The sequence below is a fragment of the Glandiceps talaboti genome, chromosome 5, assembly GCF_964340395.1.
Source record: "Glandiceps talaboti chromosome 5, keGlaTala1.1, whole genome shotgun sequence".
Taxonomy (NCBI): Eukaryota; Metazoa; Hemichordata; class Enteropneusta; family Spengelidae; genus Glandiceps; species Glandiceps talaboti.
The window spans coordinates 15,686,332-15,708,668 of NC_135553.1; the positions used below are offsets into that span (position 1 = coordinate 15,686,332).

A 22,337-nucleotide genomic window follows, 5' to 3' on the forward strand; every position below is an offset into this window, starting at 1 on the left:
GTACCATTAGAAGTTAAAATAAAACGTGGGAAGTGTCCAGTCTCTCCCGCTGACTTGGAACAATTGTGTAAAATTAAGACCATTGGCTGGTCTGCAATGATGTGTAAATTCTACACACAACATTTGAAGAAGGTTATCAATGCATTGTGAGAGCAATGAAGCAATGTAATTGCAATGAGATTACACCTACAGTATTAGTGATGTCCTTACATGCTGTCCAACAGTTTTTTTCACTCATTCACTTGTAATTGGAGAATTCCCTGCGGAGTTAAAAGTCTTTCATATCTCACATTCCTTCTACCTGCATTTAATAGACAACACATGTACTGATGCTGCAAGTATCGGCGGCGGCATACACAGACTCTTTTCAATTTCACCTCAACAATACACTTCTCGCTAAGTGATAAATACGGACATTAACATGTCTATCACCATGACAACGTTTTTAAAAAAAAATAAAATTTGAGTATCAACGTTTGTGCATGGAAATCAGCTGACTATCTGTCTGACTAGATGACAAAGACAGTATACAGCAGATGTATGTCATACCTTGATATTTTAGCATTGACAATAACAGAACAGAGAAATCCAAACTGTGACACGTTCTCTTAATAGGTAAACACGATATAATGTTGATAACTACACAACAAGTATACGTTTCACTCATATTCCATGTGTACTATCCATTTAAAGGAACACTTCTGAAATGCATATTATTTGATGACTGTATATAAAGTAGGTGATACTGGCTGAAGTATAAACATTCAAATTTTTAAGGATCTTCTAAATAAAACCTAATAGACAAGATAAATGAATTTAGTTGTTAATATTATTAATATAATTAATATCTGTTTCATCTACTCTTATGTATGGCTGAAGGCTATAAATTAACCTTTTTACAAACTTCTGTTACGAAGGCTGAGACAGAAAATATGACACTGAAGTGCCATAATTAATATCTGGTTTCATGCCAGAAATGCAGAAAGGTAGGGTGAGCAACTATATCATCAAACCTGAAGAAATAATAACCTTAAAAATGTACCAACATTAGTGGAGATAGCAACAGAACTGAAAGAAACACACTACAATCGGAACGTTTGTCATACATAAAAACAAGGTTAGCAAAAAGGGAGTGTAACCAGTTTCTTTTAATTATTATAATTAACATCATTATATCTGACAATCTTTGAAAAGAATTCACGTATACAGTGTGTCTCTGTGTAGCACCACTGTGTCTGCCAATCTTTGAAGAGAATTCACTTATACACTGTGTCTCTGTGTAACATCATTGCATCTGCCAATCTTTTGAAAAGAATTCACTTATACACTGTGTCTCTGTTTAAGCAACAATGGATACAGTCTTACAGAATTAAAAAAAAAATATACAACAATGCATCATTTCATTCTTTTATAAAACTTTAAAAAAAAAAGCGGACATTGAACAGAAAAGTGTCAATCAATTCAGTACTTTTATACTTAATTTCTATTTATTAAAACACACATAATTTCAGAGCTCTTTATCATTTGTCTATCATGGTGAAAATGAGCACACAGAATATGAAACTTATAACATTCTCTTCCTGTACATGGACTTTCAACAGTCAGACTGTGTGCAGTCGCCTAAACCATTCCATAATTCTAATTCAATCACCACAATTTAACACTGCACGTAATTCATACAACATTTTTAATGTCATCACACATTTATTGCATCCTCTATTGACTAAAAAAAGGGGGATAGAATTTCTTTTTTTTCAATTGGTAATTGAATAATCACCACGCTATTAAACGTGTGCAAATAAAGTGTCTGTCTCGACAGGTGTAGTATGAAAAGCAAAGTCTCCGATAACACAGTAGATGTCAATTAGATTTACATCAGCAGACAGACATATATAGAGACCACTTTTATCATTTAATAACCAAGACGGGATACCAAGTCTGCAATTAAACAGAATCCGTTTTTTTTTTGTCAATTCAGTACAACTATTCATTGATTTGTGCGACTGTTTCCAGAAGTGACAATGTAATATGGCTGGTAATTTTTGTAATATAAAGACAACAAAAATATACCCATGAATCAGTCTTTAGTTCTATATATGGCTTCACAATTTACCCACAAAGGGTTATAGAGGAGAAAGGGAACAAAAGTCTGCGGAGATAAATGATAAATTATGTATGTATGGATGGACAAATAAATAATGAAAATGGCTGAACAATGGAATGATGTGATGTCTAAAATGCCAAGAGTAATAAAATAAGCAGTTGAAATGAAAGCATCACTTCATAGTTGGTACCAGCAGAAACAAGTTTTCAATAATTAATATTCCTAATGTTGTTATACTTTGGGCACAAAATCTCTTGCAATATCCAAAAGAGATTAAAAAGTTGAAAGGATAAACGAGCAGAATGTTGAAAATATCTATTTTAGTACATATAACAGAACCTTCATATTAGTCATGCATGGCATTATGAAATCAAAAGTGACCTTTGATATTTCTAAGGATTCTGGGAGAACCAAATATGGCGCCAGAGTTGCAGGAAACTCAAAAATAAAGAAATTGATGAATTAGATGCTGTATTTTCAAATAGTGAAAAAATGTGTATTCGCATCTTGCACATGCTCTTAATGAATGAAATGCAAGAGAAGACATCATTATGACGGCATAAATTGAAAATTTGTCATACCTTTGTAGCTTGCCATTTCATCCTCATTTTCTTGTTTCTTCTCTTTGGCCTTTGCACCAGCCTGCAATATAGTTAACAACAATACAAGGTTATTACAACTGCCAACATCAGACTACGGACAAACGGAACCGGAAAACTAGGGAAAGTTAACCACTGAATAGGATTAATAACACTTGGCAGAGCATGTTAGAAGCATACAGACTTGTATTACATTCTATCGTTTGATAAGAACAGTTTTATGGCCACTTTTCCATATACATAATAGTTCACATTCATATAAACACATTCCCAGTTCCCCTGGCATTTCATGTACACATAAAGAGGCCATAAAACTGTCCTTATCAAACCAGGGTGTGTAATTCAAGTCTCTGCTGTTCCAACATTTGTCCAGTTTTTTGACTTAACAGAAGTGTCCATGATGACAATACACAATATGCAATATACCCAAAAAAATTGATTAGAAGCTAAAATAAGTCAACGCAGTGTGATAGATGTTGGAACCTTAGACTGTGCTGTTTTCTGAAATTTATAAAAAATAAACATAATTCTATTTCATTATATCATACTATATGAAACTCCTGGTGAGACCCTCTACCAGTACTGGACAGGATTCAATATGGTTGTTATAACACATAAAGAATACTTCAAACTGAATCAAAAGTAACCACCAAAACCCATGACATTACAGACTGTGTTGATTGTTGATACTTAATATAGTCTCAATGTGTATGTCTTATAGTTCCCAAGATACTATACGAATAATATGACCATTTAGTCGAAGGTGACACGAGTACAGAGATAACCCTATGGATTAAGACTTGCATCCTATATCTCCTTTGCAAATAGTTTGAAAGAAATCTGCTATAATATTCAAATACAGCAGTAAGCAAATTTAGCTTGAGTTTTACATTTGACCTTGACAGTCAAGGTCCTATGTAATGATATCAGCAAATATGATCTATAGATAATATATAGTGTAGACACTTGAGCTGAGTCTATATGTAGTAATACTAGCTCAGGAACTATACTGTATAGTTCCTGAGCTATTGTACAACTAGTGGGTTTTATGATAAATATAGCCATCAAAATTTGTTCATACCAGAAAAGAAAGGGATACACCTATGCCCACTATAGTAAGGCACCTTCGTGCCAAGTTTGAATGAAATTGGACAGTGCCGAATCTCATTTATATTCTACAGCAAATCACAGACAAGTAAGAAGAGATACTTGTCTGTGAGCAAATCCATCAAATGTTGAACCACTGAACACAATCTATATCATTATTCCTTTCTTAACCCTTTAAATAAAAACTGTGTAATTTCAATGAAAAACACGTCCCATCACATTTGAACCAAATTACATTATACAATCTTCATGACTTGACAAATCTATTGCGAATTATCCAAAGTCTTGATGATTGACAAATCAGTAGAGAATTACTGAAACACTTCATACTTATTAAACATTCTGATATAGCTTCAAAGTACAATTCTCTGAGGACATTGGGTATTTATCTATGATAAGTAGGCACATCCCTCGGATGTGGGATGCATAAAAAATTTATCCCTGGCTTCTGAGTAGTGAATAATACAGTCAACACTTTTAGTGTGTCAGTCATATAGGAAATACTTTGGGATAAAAGGTCTATGAAACATTAGATTTGGTTCAGTGAGATTAATGTGACAGAGACGTTATTGGTAATCTTGTTAACATACAATGTACAACTACGTAATACACCATCAATACAGACTGTTATCTGTACTAGCTGAGAATAAAACCTACAATGTACAACTGGGTAATACACCATGAATACAGACTGTTTTCTGTAAGAGCTGAGAATCAAACATACAATGTACGACTATGTAATACACCATGAATACAGACTGTTTTCTGTACTAGCTGAGAATAAAACCTACAATGTACAACTGGGTAATACACCATGAATACAGACTGTTTTCTGTAAGAGCTGAGAATCAAACATACAATGTACGACTATGTAATACACCATGAAATGTAAGTCAGTTGTTTTCTGTAATAAACATGGAATGATACCACTTTTATAGCTATCTTGACTATGATACAATGAGATGATATAGTATGATATGGTACGATATGATACGATATGGTGTGATATGATATATGTGATTATGATATGATATATGGTATGATATGATACAATATGGTGTGATATGATACATGTGATTATGATATGATATATAGTATGATATGATACGATATGGTGTCATACGATACATGTGATTATGATATGATATATGGTATGCTACGATACGATATGGTGTGACACATACAAAATTATACGTTATTATGATATGATATATGATATAGTAACTGTTATTACAGGACAACATATGATATGATACGATATGACATGATATGATATGTATGGTATATATGATATGATATGAAATGATATAATATGACAAATGATATGACATAGAAACTGTTGTTATGAGGCAATATGATTGACATTGTTCTACAACTCATACCTCCTCAGTCTATACACAACCCAGCTTGGTTAAAAATTATGTGAATAAATTCTTTCAATCAGCATTCACAAAGGGCTTCTCCAACACTCAAATATACTTTTAGTAGAATGAGCAGTCACTCGATTATCTCCCCCTTCAAATTACACATCCGGTATATTTAAAGTATTTAAAAACATAGTATACGAAGTACAAAGTTTTGGACCATTTGGGGGTCAAAACTGCCGGAAATTTACTTGACATGACTACAGAAGTAGCAATTTCTATGTACTGAATACAGTGTCCCAATGTATTATCATTCAGTTCATGTCCAAGCAAGTCATGATATGGTCATACTTAGGAGGATTAAAAGTTGTATTAAAACACTACCAGCATATTGACTATGGGTGTACTTTACTGTTAAGATGTAATCTCCATTACATGAAATGTAGGAAGGATGATGCATTTGTGAAAGCTGTAACTATAAAAAATGATGAAGTATTTTGTGTACCATTTAGGTTTTATTACTCCTAAAATGCATTAGATTTCATCTCTTCACCGCACTAAAAATAATTATCATTTGAAAAAACTCATAATACATGAAAAGTATATTAAAGGTAATTTGCTTGAAGCTAAATTTCAAAAAAAATAAAATAAATTATCAGCCCACTGAATGGACACGCATTAATTGTATGCGTAGGTAATTCTATGGCTTTTATAGTCAGATTTCATTTTCTCAAATAAATTGTCATTATTGGACATGTGATTAAATGGAAACTAAATGCCCATTGCTTTCGGTACAAAAGCATGGGAATGACTGTTTTGTATGATAAAGTATCTATTGTTGGTTATCTATTTTAGTAAATGAATATATGTTCAACCTATTTAACGGTTTTCTACTTATAGCTTGTTTTTAAAAAAAAAAAATATTTATTTATTATACTTCATCACAGGCAAGTCAGAATTACACAATAACAAAAATTAAAAGTAACATGTACAATAGACTACAACAGGACAGAAAGACCGTATATCCAAAACACTAGCGCCAAACAAACAATAAAATATTAATACAACAGACAGCCTGTAAAGAGAACTTGATGGATAAACAGGTGCCAAGTGCCTCTACTAGTGTCCAACCAACATCAAAAATACTTCAGTTCTAAAATAAATCATCAAAGTGAATGTACAACAACTGAAATTAATAACAAATTCATTGACATTAAATAATTTTGCACTCATGACATTTACAAACAGTAGACCATGTACAAAAGACAGTAATATCAAAAGAATTCACAAACTTCTGGTAATAAAACAATGAAAGCATTAAGTTTAATACATGATGACAAATTCTCTGCATATCTAACTGAGCTGATTCCAAAGGGTACAATTCTATTCAGTGTGAATTTTTGAACGACTCTGTCTGGCTCATGTTTAGAAGGATAGAACATCAGAGAAGTGTTGTGCATATCAAAAATATGAATACATTGGGAGGAGGAAAAAAAAAATTAAAAAAAAAAAAAAATTGTGTATTTCCGATAAAATGGCCGCAGAAAATAGAGTAGGTAGGTAGGTGGGGATTCTATTTTATTTTATTTTATCTTTTTAATTATTTATTATTTTTGAAAAATATTGCTGCAACTCAAAGAACCCCAAAATGTCAGTCAGAATACCCCTTCTACTACAGTTTGATGAAATATGTAGACATTGCCGCCGTGGAAAGAAAACAGACATGTATGAAGGTCAAGAAGACAAAGAATTTGTTATCTTTTTGTTTTAAATATTTAAAAAAAAATTTTAGGGTCGGCTTAAACTACGGTCAGTCGGGTTATCGGAATACATCAATTTTTTGGTTGGTCTTATTATAAATATAGATAAATACATTATTTTTAAGTTGTGTATAAAACCGTTTCAATTTGACATCTGGGACACCATACCATGGTAGAGTAAACCATTCATTATTATTTTTAATTATAAATCCTGACATGGATGGATGGATGCACACGTACACACACAATCAAATGATTTGGTACAGTGATGTATACAAATACACTTAATATCACTTGAAATTTGATGAGCTGATGATTTTCTTCATTTGCCTTTTACAACTATTTATTTAATGTGGGTGACACTGAAAAACATGCCATGTCACATAGCAATGAATGGATCAATTACATTTATTAAGACAACAGACAAGAAAACATAGTCACAGTTGTTTTCTTAGAAGCTACAGAGCAATAAAATCGACCTTAGGTATATTTATACTTCTGTTTCTCCTTACATCCCAAGTAGTAGTAAGTTTTCAAATTATTTCTTATTTATTTGTGCTACTTCAACCCCCCCCCCCCCCCCACACACACACACACAACATATCAAAGGACTGTTGGTATTCATCTATTGCCACTCTATATCAAAATACATTCAGGAAAGTGCTGTGATGTCACTTTAAAACAAACAACTTACGCTACACTGCACACAACGAAAATGAGATAAAAAACTAGTACGACTTGTGACAAATAGAACACTGTTAAAACATGATGAAACATGATAAAGAACAATTCCAGTTACATAGCTAACATGGCTTTTTGCTACAATGACTGAATTTTATGCAACACTCTAAGTCCCCCCCCCCCCCCATTTTTTTTAATTATCTCAGACTTATGGAGTCGCCTATAAAATTTGAAAAGACTATTTTTGTCTTATATTATCCTTTTGTTGAATAGCATAGCCAAATGGCCGTTGCGTTGGTGACCACAGTGTACGGTTAACTATGAAAAGGTTATGATTTTCTTTGCTTGAAGTGTTCCTATATCCTTACATAAAGAATTGGAAACTGCGTCAAATGGAAAAAAAAAACTTTCTTTTGTGTGCATTTGTGTAAACTCCCTTAGGGAAAGAATGAAATGGAAGTGCAAGTCTCCACATGAGATTGATCTGAATTAAGTCAAAGGAAATGTCACAAAGGTTAAGATATATGAACTGATATTAAATAAAGTGGCCATTATAGAATAATTGAGTATTGATAGAATATATTGTGTAGGCAACATGGGGGTCGTACAATTACTCCTTATGTTTAGTTACGGAAATGTCATTCACATGATAAGAACTGATGACAATCAAATCATCCATATTGATTGTATATTCTAACATTTGAAAATACACAAGTGTGACGCCAATTATTTGATTACCTGTCTCCTCCCACATATAGATGAATATCAGACCAAATTGTTGCATTTTTAACAGAAGTCAGATTGTAATTGTCATAAAACAATGTGAATCTTGTATAAAACAGAGGGTCATAATATCCCACACACTTAGAAATCTGTATTTATAATAAACGTAAATCACACTGGATTCGTGATAAATTGTTTGATTGTAACGTAAACTGGACTAGTCTTTGTGATAAGCTTTTTAAATCTCACATAACACAACGTCCAATCTTACAGTTTGTGACCAGACTGTCTTTGTAATAAGCGGTTTTAAAATCTAATAGACAAAGAGTGGGCCACTAATGATGCTTTTAGTTCACCTCATTTCACATGAATAGTTCATATACAAGATAAACCATACATGTACATAAATTGAGGTCATTCTTTGTCTTTGTAATCTGAATGACTATTTTCTAAGATCTTTTTTTTTAAATATATTTTTTGTGATACAAATCAGACTTAAGCAACCTTGTTTTAAGAGAGATTTATATGTAGAGCTTATGAATTATTGTTCTGACTTTGATCAAAGGCAAGAAAATGACTAACTGTACTTGTACTCTTCAATTACAATAAACATCTTATTTTAATTCACCAAATCCCCTACAGGCAGGTAATACACAGTTAATGGGTTTAAAGTCATTGCAAGCAAATGAAAGTCTTGTCCTAAATTTCCTTCAAGGTGAGAAAAATTGAATACTTCAAGTGAGGTAAAACACAATTTTTTTCTTCAGTCAATATTGCTATCGCAATTGGTAACCCTGTGAATGAGAAAAATAGTGTTTTCGATAACTTGACTGACCCTACTTTAAGCCCCCAATTCTAAACATTTTTTTCCTTGCAAAAATGTAAAATAGTAACAATTTACTTCTATTTACATGTACATCTTCATGCCTTTGCCTCGTCTATAGTCAATTAAATAAAATTGTATCCAGAGAGAAACCAGGTCTTTTCAGACTATAATAGTACAGTCTGTATAATGTGTTCATCTACTTAAATTATCATTGTCTTCATTTACTTCTTTTACACCTCATGAAACTCTCACAGAAGTATTGTGACTGACGAGTATCTTATCTTGGGATCAAATGAATTTTTATATAAAAATTTAAAGTAAAATAAAATAAAATTTCGACCTACCTACCCAATTTTCTGAAGTCACGTTTAATTGGAAACAAAACATTTTTTTATTTCGCCTATCCAAACTACTCTATGGTTGAAGAAGCAATCAACAGAAATGTCATATAAGATATTTATGATAAAATTTATCATTATTTTAATTTTTTGTTTCTTTATGACTGTTACTGAACTGTTATGACTTCTTAATTTGTTTCATCAGTACGAAAAAGGCTATTGTTTGAAATTTGAAAGTTTGAAAAAAGCTGATAACTTAAGTAAATCCAGTTTGTTTTACACCACACACACACACACGCGCATGCGCATGCGTACACACACAGACACACACAGACACACACACACACACACACACACACACAGTTAAACCATATCATCTGAAAAGCACTGCAGTCTGTGATAAAATTTCAATTTTGAGGGTGCGACCAATTTACCTGAAAGCTAGACAGGGTGTTTAGAAACATACAGAGCTGACAATTTGTTGAAATCATCCACTTCTCTTTTTGTTAATTTTCACAATATTCATAACTACACTCGTCTGCAATGTCTGTAATATGAACTATTACCTTTTAACCCAAACCCGTAATGCCGAATATAGTATGAGTGATTGAACTGTCATCATATGAAAAATGGTTCTGAATACATTACAATTTAATTATCAACAATCTATCTTATCCTGAATAGAAAAATTACAATAAAAAAAAATTTAAAAAAATGATCTTACAATGATGGAAAAATTTATTTAAACAATTTGAACTTTTTCCTGAAAAAATTGGCTGAATTAACAGAGATATTTTAATACAATGGTTAAAATACTCATAGAGAGCAAAATAGTACTGAGAATGTTACATATTTAATGATTTTAATCCATCTCTACGGCCACGTTTTGACAGTGTCATCAGGTACACCATATGGTATGAATGACATCCATGCAATAAATCACGAACACATGACTCGCTGTATTAGATTGAAACTGATGAAAATACCTATACACTGTATTTCTACTGGATTATATTGAATACGTATTTGATTGTGTGAATTCAAACCTTTCAACTTTTCAAAATCTGTTGTATTTAGTTCAAGAGCCTACTAGAATGAGTTTATCACACTTGGCACAAAGGTGATATACTGTGGTGGGCAAATACGTGTCTCTTACTTTTGTGATGAGATTAAGTTTCATCAAATCGCAACGTGCATGGCAGTGGACTTTTGAATTCACACAAATTGTTGTGCTCCTATTATCACTTTTGACTGAGTAGTGGCCATCAAATTTGTTACAAAAAATCCACTATTTGCACAAATGCCAAGGAACTAGAAACACAACTCAACTATCTATCCAATAACATCAATATGGCCTTTAATATGATATTATTAGATTTGACTTTGAACTTGACCTGCAAGGTAAAATGTCAAAATCAAGCTATTTTTTGGTGCATATTACAGTATAAAGTACATCTCTTTCAAATCATGAGCAAAAAGGCGATACAGAATATCGTAAATATTTAATACTTTTAAATTAATTATTCCGTGGCACATCATTTTTTTAATTAAATGTTGGCCATATTTGTCGTATAAATCTACTGTATGAAAAAATGTTATAAAGGAACTGTAATCCTAGTTTTCAATGTTTCTGATTCTATAAATTGTGTGACTGTCCACTGTAAAATCTGTACTATTTTAATTTTATGACCAAACCAGAAAGACTATTTATAGAGTTTCAGGAAGGCTACAGAATGTTTTTTTTTTTCTTTTTTAAATCTCACACACTTTTTGTTATGAACTATACAGACAAAATACAGGTAGTGATAGCACACACATGTGAAATTTGACATGTTATCTGACTGTGAACACAAACAACCAGCTTATATTTGAATCTTCCTTGTTTCATCTGACAGTGTGTTCACAGTAAAGATAAAATATATCATTTTATATGCTTGCGTGCTATCAGTATTTACATTTTGTTTTATGTAATTTGTAATGGAAAACATTGTATAAAACATAAAAAAACATTGTGCTGGATAATTGGAACTATAGTCACTCCGGTTTGGTAGTACTTTTGAAATTTGACATGTATGTTCCTAGGGTTGATGCTCAGATTTGTGCATATAAAAATACCAGTTGTCATTTGGTTTTGGGTAATTTCCGTTTTGGTATTTTGTCAATTCTGTTTTTTAACTTTTCTGAAACTTGGTCTGTATGTGAATGTGTTTGACTTCTGAACATTTGCTGTCTTGTGGGGTAAACACACAAGCATCTTACCCAAGGCAGGCATGTGTAGGATGCCACTGTGTGAGAGGGAGGGAGGGAGGGTGGTAGGTGAGGTGGGATGTACTGTCTATGTTTACTGACACGTGAGGGGTGGTTTACAATTTTACCATTTACGTTTGCTGATAGAGATGGTTGTTGTCTGTGTACTGACAAGGAGGGGTTCACTGTTTACTGACAGTGGGGGTCACTGTCTGTTTAGTGGTGGTGGTGGTCACTGTCTATGTTTACTGACTGGGAACTGTATTATTGCACAAAAGACTGTTAAAGGGCTAATTTTCAATCCTTGGTCAGTGTCTTGCCATTTCCGATGTGTATCAAACCAACATTTACATGAATAAAAGTCTCCAAAATGCAACCATTTTCAAAAATACAGAGACAGATTTCTTTCCTGTATATTAATAATACCACAGTCTAACATATGGAGATAACAAATCTGTAATACTCTCTAAAATGCCAGTTCATAGGTGCTGTATGAGCTCTGTGAGTGTGTTTCATGGTCAAAGTCATCTAGCATAATGAGCGTCGATCTTAATCCGAACCCAATTTATATGCAGATCAGTCACTCATTTAAATATTATGGGATATACATTTTACTCTATCATTTCAATTTGCTGTAGATTTTTACCAAGTGAGTGTTGGCTGTGGAAGTGGTTGTTAAGTAAACAACAGAACTGACTATAAAATGAAGTGGTACTATGCTAACATGAATCGACTACTACTAGACATGTTATATGGTGTATGCAAACATCACATGACACTGTCATATCAGGTGATAAGTGGTGCAAATGTTTGAGTAGCTACTTCACATTTTGTCACTCTCATAATCACTACCCTGTCATGATATCAAATCACATGAAGTGTTTATAGTGGCCACAGCTTGCAATAGTTACCATGGAAATAAGACAAAATTTGACATGTTATCCTCTGTGATGTACTACTAGTAGTAAAACGTGCTTTTGTGAAGTCTGTCATCACAAGGAAAAAAATATCAAACTAGGTTCCTACAGTTTGTTACCATGGTTACCTTCCAAAATATTGATATGAATGTATAGGTCAAATTTAACTATTCCTTGATGCTGTCAATTTTCACTAGCTTTACTTTCTTCGTTACAAATATTCTAAAACCTGCAAAAATATACACTGATCAAACTCAGTTCCTAGGGCTTGTTACCATGGCTACCTGCCAAAAATATTGACACAAATGTATTGGTAAAATATACACATTACTGAATGCTGTAAATTTTCACTAACTTCCTAAGAATCTAAAACCTCTGCAAAAAATATCCACTGGACAGGAACACTTAACTTATGTACCAAATTTGCCATGTATCTTGTAAAAGGGGTCCAAAACCTTGACAGAGAGCACTCTTACTATAACATGACACTTACACTTTTTAAGGAGTTCCCTATTTCTGGTACTTATGGGTTGTAAAGAATTATTACTTTTAGAAATCTGAATTTGTCAGCAGGGTTTGGTGAGTGATGCATCCCCTACTGTTTGCATTCAACTACTATGAAAGAACCCCATTCTGCACGGGTGCAAGTGTGGCATACTCAGGGTATTTGTATGAGTGCTTGCAGTACTTGCCTGTACTTGCACGAGCATAGCGAGCATAGCGAGTGAAAGTGCAGCAGAAAACACTGCAAGCACGAGTTTAAATACCCATGAGTACCTACACTGGCACTTGTACAGTATGGGTTCTGAATATTATTACATATGTTTATCTGAAACAACACATTTCCGTAAAAAATGACAATATGTGATTACAGGCTTTCGTGCAGAATGAACAGTCATGCCCTCATTTGCATATCATTTGCAATGCGAGAATGCTGTAATGTTTTTGGTATTGCATTGCAATGCAATGCACTTGCACTGGTGCAAGCAATCCATGGTACATAAATGTTAAATATTAAACACTTTATTTTCATATTCTCTGCAGCAACTAGATATGTTTGGTTCAACCAGTGATTCTCTCCTGCTGTTTTATGAATGTGTTATTAATGATCACTAACTATCATGATATGCTGTTAAACATGCCCTCAAGCCACTGAGCAGCACAACCTCCACACAACGTCAGAAAGCTATCTCTTGAAACCACTACCAATATCAATGAGAAGTGACAATAGCTGAACTAACCTTGTATTTTCCACATAATCAATACACGCAAACAGGTAATTACATTTGGTGCTTTAGAATTATTTGTACATTTATGGGGTCACTGTTTTATTTCATTATATGTCAACTCATATATCATTCCTTGTCAAAAATGAATCCATACTATTAAAGACAAACAATGTGTTTGTGTGTTTGTTTGTGTGTTTGTGTGTGTGTGTGCATACATGTGTGTGAGAGCAATGGCATTGCATACAAGCCTATGTATCTTTCATTCACAGTACACAAACATAGACTTTTACCTTCATAACAGGTCTTGAAATACCCATGAGGTCACACAGGTTATTACGTATTGGTCTAACATCCTTCACAGCTTCATCCCTGCAAACAATCACAGATGAACAAAACCAGTAAAAATCAATTCAATATACGGAGATTACATTGCACAATTGAACACATGGTATTATATTGGTTTACTCCACATACAGCTGTCACCACCACAACAACAACAACAACACAGCAATTTCTATCATATTTGGAAAGATCTGTACAGAACTGACAAGTGTTACAGAATGTGACATATAACAAAATGTTGACACTACAATAACGCCACTTATAACGGTCAATTACCCTTTATAGTGACAATAGGTCTCTGATCTCATTATAATGTGCACCTCTGGTAATGTGATATGTATCATTTATTCATTTATCAAAGATCAAATAATTGGAAAGAGATGATGGGGTGTGGTGGTGGTGGGGGGGGGGAGACGATGGGGTGTGGTGGTGGTGGGGGGAAAGAGACAATGCGGAGGGTATCAGTTGGAAAGAGATGGGGGAAATATTAGTTTTTAATTATTGATTGGAAAGGGGGGGGATCAGTATCAGTTGGAAAGAGATGGGGGGAATATTAGTTTTTAATTATTGATTGGAAAGAGGGGGGGGGGGCATATCAGTTTTGAACATTTAATTCATCTGATAGGCCCCACTCAATTTATGTATCAATGTGTTGGGCAATTTGAGTACTATCATTCGAATATTTAATTTTTAAATAACAACATATAATTTATCCACATTTAAAATCTAATTAATTTCTAAATGACAGCATATCATTTATCTATACTTAAAATCTAATTAATTTCTAAATGACAGCATATAATTTATCAATATTTAAAATCTAACTATAGGTTATCATTTTCATTCTGTTCAGTCAGTACGTTTCAATAGTGTAGTTTTTTCAGTCACCTTGTGATAATTTTCTATTGTAACTACGGTAACGTAGAGGCAGAGACATTGCATTTGCTGAAAACAGATCATCAGTTAGTGATCCTTATCAATTCCAGGATTTAAAATTCAAAACTACGAACTAATAGGAACTACTACGAACAATTCTCTAAATTTGTATTATGGATATTTCCACAATATTACTCACTGCATTGGCATATCTATTTCATTTCTTTTATCATTTCAATATGAATTCAGATCATATTAGAAGTTTTAGCTATCTTCCTACAGTATATTCGATTCAGATAAAGCTCTACTTTTGAAATATGGTTTAACAGAGAAGGCTAATATCTATAATGTGTCAAGTAGCTTTAACTTGAATGGATTCAATGTTTGTCAATGTCACTTGACAGACAAATTCTACATACACAAAGACCACTTAAAAAAATTTCCGCAAAAAATCAGAACCGTAACATACTTTTTTAAAAGAACAACTTCTAAACTTATAACACAGAGACTAAATCTACTCAGACCCAAATAAAAAAAATAGTGCCAATGGCGTTGTAGCACAACTGTACAGTTAAAAAAAATATTTATCCACATGCTAGGTTAGGTGTTCATTCGCTGAATGATTATCCAGTTGCCTATCCAACCATGTTGTCATCTTTGCAATGTATGTGATCATATGGCTGTTGCTATGGGCATGGTCATGTTGCTAGGTATATTTGCATACATTTTTTTTGAATGTTTATTCATTTTGTCTATGAATCCCTGGTGTTATCTTTGTCATATAAATCATCATATGGCTGTTGCTATGGACATGGTCTTGTTGCTAGGTATATTTGCATACATTTTTTGAATGTTTGTTCACTTGTCTATGAATCCCTGTTATCTTCTGTCTTTGAAGTGTGATATCAAATCATATAACTGAAAGATTAACATTAATTAACAATCAAACGCAAACTAACAATTGACCTTATCTTAGAATTAACGACAAGTATAATAAAGTGCAGACATTGGAGAGAAAAGTTAGTCTACGGGGCTTTTTTCTCTGTCTATGATATACCATCAGAAAAAGATTTTTTTAAAATGAAATTTGAACCCCAACATTGCAATCTATCAAACTGTAGATTTAATTTGATATTTTTTTATAAGTCACTACTTGTAAACTTGTAAACTTAGATTTTAAAATCACATTAAAGGCAAATATCAACTCCTAATAAATCATACACATATTAATGTTACAAATGGCTAATAATCGATTTTGTTCTCATTTAAAGAAGCCGATTTGAGATAAGGACGGACGGCTTGTATCTTTGTTGTATACAGGAAAATCTGAGATAAAGACGGCTTGTATCTTTGCCGATGTGATGACTATCTGTTTGATATTTGATTCTCATTTGAGGCAATGGTAGGTTTAAGTAAGTGGTATTAGGTATACAGATTGTAATCACTTTAATATCAAACTGACTGAGCATGTTTACTTTTATCATTATTGTCTTAATTTATTCATTATACGTTGTCAATTTTATCAGCAAATTTTTTACAACAAGATATTGGTTTTTATGCCTACATTTGTCAGTTATTCCTACATTGTTAACATTATCAGAAGTGTATCAGAATAATTTTGACAGCCCAGATATGTGTTTGTTAGTCTAGGAACTATACTGGTGGGCTCATTTTCTATAATCTTGCTCTCCATATATACATGGATGTATGGATCAAACTATTTTCAAAGAAATGCTTTGATTTACAAATGTCTTCATTATTGGTACAAACGTGCAAAATAGAGTAAAATAATAAAAACAAGTCTTTGTATGAGACACATACCCCTTCAAGTAATTGATTTTTTGTAATAAATTTGACTCAGAATGTAACGGTGTAGACACTTGAATGAGAGATCTATATGTCTTGTATTTCCAGAGCTTTTATGTAAATGTTTCATTAAACTTTCAATAACTGTTCTTGAGAACTGAACCATAATGACCTTGTTTATACGTCCAAACTTTTTTTAACTGCTTCAAAAGGCAAAGATGTTGGCATGAAAATGGCACAGCAACATCACATTACTGTGCCTTTATCACGATTTTATCAATATTCTTATCTCACTTTAAATTGTTCAAAATAGTAGATTCTGAAAACTTGAAGCTGTTCACAATTTCTATGGGTTTGTCATTGATTTCAAGTGGTTCAAGCTTGTTTTTCCGAAAGTCAATGATTATTTCTTTTGTTTTTGAAACATGGAGATCAAGTTTATTTTCTGAGCACCAGCTGATTAGAATATTAATTTCATTTCGATATGTACTTTCGTTAGAATTCTCTAAAAGACCTTCCATGGTACCGGTAGTATCATCTGCAAACTTAATTGCAGTACTTGTTTGATTGGCAACACCATCACATGTATACAGTATAGCAGCTTGGACTGTGTCATGAACAAAGAAGAGAGATCACATCACATCAGTTCTTTCTGCTCTTCACTGGCTACCTGTCCATTACAGGATTCAATACAAAGTACTACTGATCACCTACATTGTACAAGGCACTCAATAACGCTACTCCTGGTTACATCACTGACTTGATTAATAGTAAACCTGCAACTTGATCACTTCGATCAAACAACAAAAGCCTACTTCGTGTACGCCGTTGTAATACAAAGTCATATGGTGAGCACGTGTTCTCATGAGCAGTGCCAGTCTTATGGAACAGTATACCACTTGAACTTCGTTCATCATTCACTGTCGATAAATTCAAGAAGGATATCAAGACACTTCTGTTTGCAAGAGCTTTAGTAACTGTTTACAATGATCTACTATTGTTCCTGTTCAGCGCCATAGGACATTACAACGTACTGGATTTCGGCGCTATGCAAATTCTTTTGATTGATTGATTGATTGATAGAAGTGGAGACAGAACCCATCCTTGCGATGCATCTGTATTTACGACAATTGACGAAGATATGTTAATACCAACTTTGACAATTTGAGGTCTCCTCAATAGGAAATTAAAGAATCCACATAGTAGGTTCAGTGGCTTTAACATAACGAAGGAATCATTCTCTCAGGAAATGAACATTACATTCATCCATGAATAAACTCAGTCGGTATGCAAAGACTTTCCGAGAAATAACCACACTTGAGTCGTCTCCAACCCTAGATGTGATTATCGTAAAAAAATCAGGTTTACTGAACAAATTACCGATAACAGCTATGCAAACAATATCAATGTAGAGCTTTATACATACATTACCGGATTATTCAACCACAATCATTATTTGATCAATCCCATAGGGATGTAATTATCTCTCAGTATCTTAATAAATTACGTACGGACCTTTAAGTCTGCACCTGGGTCATGTGTTATGACAGTGTATGGGAATTATAGAAAACAAAGATCACATCCCTAGATTTAGTTATTAGGCTATCGAGTCAACTGACGGAAGTATTAGTTATGACAGTGTAGGAAATCATAGAAAACAAACAGAGCTAGATTTAGTCAAAGCAACTGATTAAAAATATCAATTTGTGTACAGGTTAAAAAACAGACAGGAAACCTGTTGGTTGAAATACTTCCTGTATATAGCGACGCAATTAAGGTATTAGATCACCTGAGATGGGAGAAAAATGCCATTTCTTGTTATTTCAAAGAATGACAGATCGTTGCCATCCGGAACCTTACGGAAATTTCCATTACTTGAGTCACTACTGTTCATGAGATTTGTGAATAAATGAATAAACCAACAAAAAAGCAAACTGTGTTGTTTTTAAAACTAGTGTCCTGTCTTTTGTAATTTACATCAAACTGTAAGGTGTGAAAAGTGATTGACAGGTAGTTGTCAATGTGTCAGGTTTCTCCCTGATTGAACTTCTATTCAGCTATATTATCATTAAACAAAGCATTGAATTCTTATAGATTACCTATTTATTACCAAAAAAATAAAACAGCTGTTTTTCATAAATTAACACCTAATTTACCTCATCAGTATGCAAATAATGTATCAAAACCAACTTTTGAATGTTTCTTTGCCATGGTATTTCAAGGCCATGACAATAACATTTTTGTCAAAAATCAAGCATTCTCATGGTAATAATTGATAACAGGGATACACACACACACACACACACACACACACACACACACACACACACACAGAGTGTGTACACCAAGTATACTGGTCCACAACTTTCAACATTTGAAGCAGCTACTGAGGATGAAGTCATCAATGAACATATGTACCGTACATGTACTATCCACTGTAGCTCAGACCACTAATGAAATTTAGTGGTCTGAGACTGTAGTGACATGGTATTAAACTAAATTTACAGTAAATTTCAAAATACTGTGCAGCTTTTCTGTTTGATACAACCATGCAGAAACCAGTAAGAAACTGCATATGCCACACTTTAATAGCAAGATTGAATGAGTACAGTTTCTTGCTACATTTTGTCTAAGAGAAATGAACTACACATGCCACCATACAGACATCAAATGAACACCGCAAAGGACATTTTATGCACCCCTTCATAGGGTGTTTGATACTAAGAAAAACATTGGCGTCCAAATGTCTGCATGGACATACATAATAAATGGTTTATTTCATTTAGACCATATGTAGAAAAAAATATGACTTTACTATCTTAAAGTGTAGCATGTCCAATTTCTTGTTGATTTCTGCATGGTTGTATCAAAACAGAAAAGCTGCATGGGTATTTTGAAATTGACTGTATAAAAGTTACCTGACACAGACACCTAAACTATATTAGCTTACATACATAGTTGAGTAACTTAGTCTAAAACCAATATGCAAGACAATGTTGATATCATAGGCTGAAATATAAGGTTTATATTCATTGTTGAAATAAGCATCACATGTACACTGACAATTTGCTGTATTTCAATTACTTGATTGCAGTCTCTAAACGAAAGGTTATATTATCTGTGCATTATGATAGTACTTTGATTAAATCTTTAACCTAATCAAAATTTGATAGAATGAAAACAACCACAGAATAGCTGGCATTGTCTAAAACAAAATCTAATTACAAATGACACTTGCTGTTACTCCTGCATTAGTAGGATAAACACTTCCCTTTCTGTGGGTCAGGGACATTTGCCGCCAGCACAACGTCTGGCATGATCAGGAATTGTAGTCATCGCATAACTTTTACTTATTTGCTTCGGTAATTCTACAATTTTATGATCTGCAGCTTGCTAACTAATACAAAGTGCCACAGGGTGCTCCCTTGTTTGCAAAAATTTTTACAATTAGGGACGTAAATTTAAGTGTTTCTGTGATTGCTTTAACTGCAAAAATCTACAATTTATGAGGATGGTAGCTATGTTACAACAATGCCAGAGGGAAATCAACACTCTATTGCCCTGTTATCTTTGTAAAAAAAAAAAAATGCCTGAAATAGAATCAAAAGTTGAACGTTTTCTGATTCCTTGAACTTTCGAAATTGCGTTTTTATTCATCACTCTACATGACCTTTGTTTAAGGATAAAAAAAATGACAACGTCGATGTGGAATAATGGTTTCACTCTGTTACTATTCCTGGATAATGATTAATAAAGGTGATGGTAATTCTTTTAGCTTTTTTCCAGCCACTTAGTAGAATGACATTTTAATCGCACACACTTTAAACATTTGTGTAAACAATGCAGATTACTGACACAAATGTGGTCATTATGAAATGAAAGCAAAGTGCTGTCTTTGAAATTTTTAATTCAATTATCTGAAAATGAAGAGAGCTGGAGGATTTTTTGTTCGCAATTCATTTTACGCTTAATATTAGATGACTCTACAGATACATTGAATATAACATCTAAAGTGAACTCTAAATTACATTATGCAGTCAATTTCACAAATAAAAACTTTGGAAGAACTTCGTAAAACAAATATCAATTACAGTTTGAATTGTTAAGTTTTTAAATTGCGGCTATCAACTAAAATTTGACACTTTCATCTCTCTTACACATTGTGACATCATGTGTAGTCTGATCTTGAGGGTAAAGTGTGTGTTCTATGTATTCCATAGCTGCTCCAAATACCAAGTTCAACTTTCCATTACCATGGCAAATTGTCTTAAACTTGCACTGCTTCATATTCACATGTCTTTCACACACACACACACACACACATACACACACACACACACACACATATATGCACATACGTACACAGACACACACAGATATACATGTATATATATACATGTACATGTACATACACACATATGCATGTATGCACACATAGATACATAAATACACACATATACACAATACATACATACATACATACATACATACATACATACATACATACATACATACATACATACACACATACATACATACATACATACATACACACACATACATGCATACATACATACATACACACATACATACACACACACACATAAACTTACCATTGGGTCTCACTTAGAATGATAAGGACCTCGTCTAGTTTCTCTACATCAACAATGTCATCATAGGTCAGTATTGATTCATAGAACTTGTTGGCTGTGGTTTTACGGATCTGCAATCAAGGAGAAAATGTACAAATCCATTTATCTGTAAATCATCGGAATTCAGCACGTTTACTAGGTTGAAGATACTGCAATTGATTTGCGGAGTTCAGTGATGTGCATGTGATGTAGATTTAACTCAATATACAGAATTTCGCTACTGAGTAATTTGCTATCAGACTTTTACCCAACATTACAGTGAGGTGTAATATGTTTAGGATAATGAAATGTTTCCTAGATGAGGAAGATTGCAACTTAAATTTACACTACAGAGAAGAAAGCCTCAAGGAATGATTTTTTATTCAAATCAATTGAAACCCTGCCCTAGCACATATACATCTGTGTGTTACGTGACTGCGTAACAAACAGTATTTTTCTGTACTCCCTCTATCCATCCCTTATCAATTTTTATAATGTTGTCATGCTGGTGAAAGTCTTGAACAATATGATATCCTCTATTTTTAATTCAGTAGGGTATACAACCATATTATAGTCTGGATGCCTATGTAGTCTCTAAGAGTGGAGGTGTAAATCGTAATGATACCGTATAGGAACTAGACTAACAAGCATACAAAACTAAGAAATGTGAGAGAAAATTAAAATGAAAAAAAAAAAATTGATCTGTTCATATTTTTGTTTTGAAAATTTTTTCATTGACACATCCTAGGTAAAGTTCCTACCAAATACCAAGGCAGTTGGTCTGGCA

The 22,337-nt window shown here is 33.2% G+C and overlaps 1 protein-coding gene across 1 annotated transcript in view; it reads right to left on the reverse strand.

Moving 5' to 3' along the window:
- Positions 1-1,179: 1,179 nt before the first annotated feature.
- LOC144435967 (tubulin-specific chaperone D-like) overlaps positions 1,180-22,337 on the reverse strand; it is a 73,827-nt gene continuing 52,669 nt past the window's right edge. The window contains exons 32-35 of the mRNA XM_078124611.1: positions 21,533-21,642; positions 14,186-14,264; positions 2,686-2,746; positions 1,180-1,938 (exon numbers count right to left, since the gene is read on the reverse strand). Of these exons, the coding sequence (XP_077980737.1) occupies positions 1,913-1,938; positions 2,686-2,746; positions 14,186-14,264; positions 21,533-21,642 (276 nt within the window). The 3' untranslated portion in view covers positions 1,180-1,912. The remainder of the gene's footprint in view (positions 1,939-2,685; positions 2,747-14,185; positions 14,265-21,532; positions 21,643-22,337) is intronic.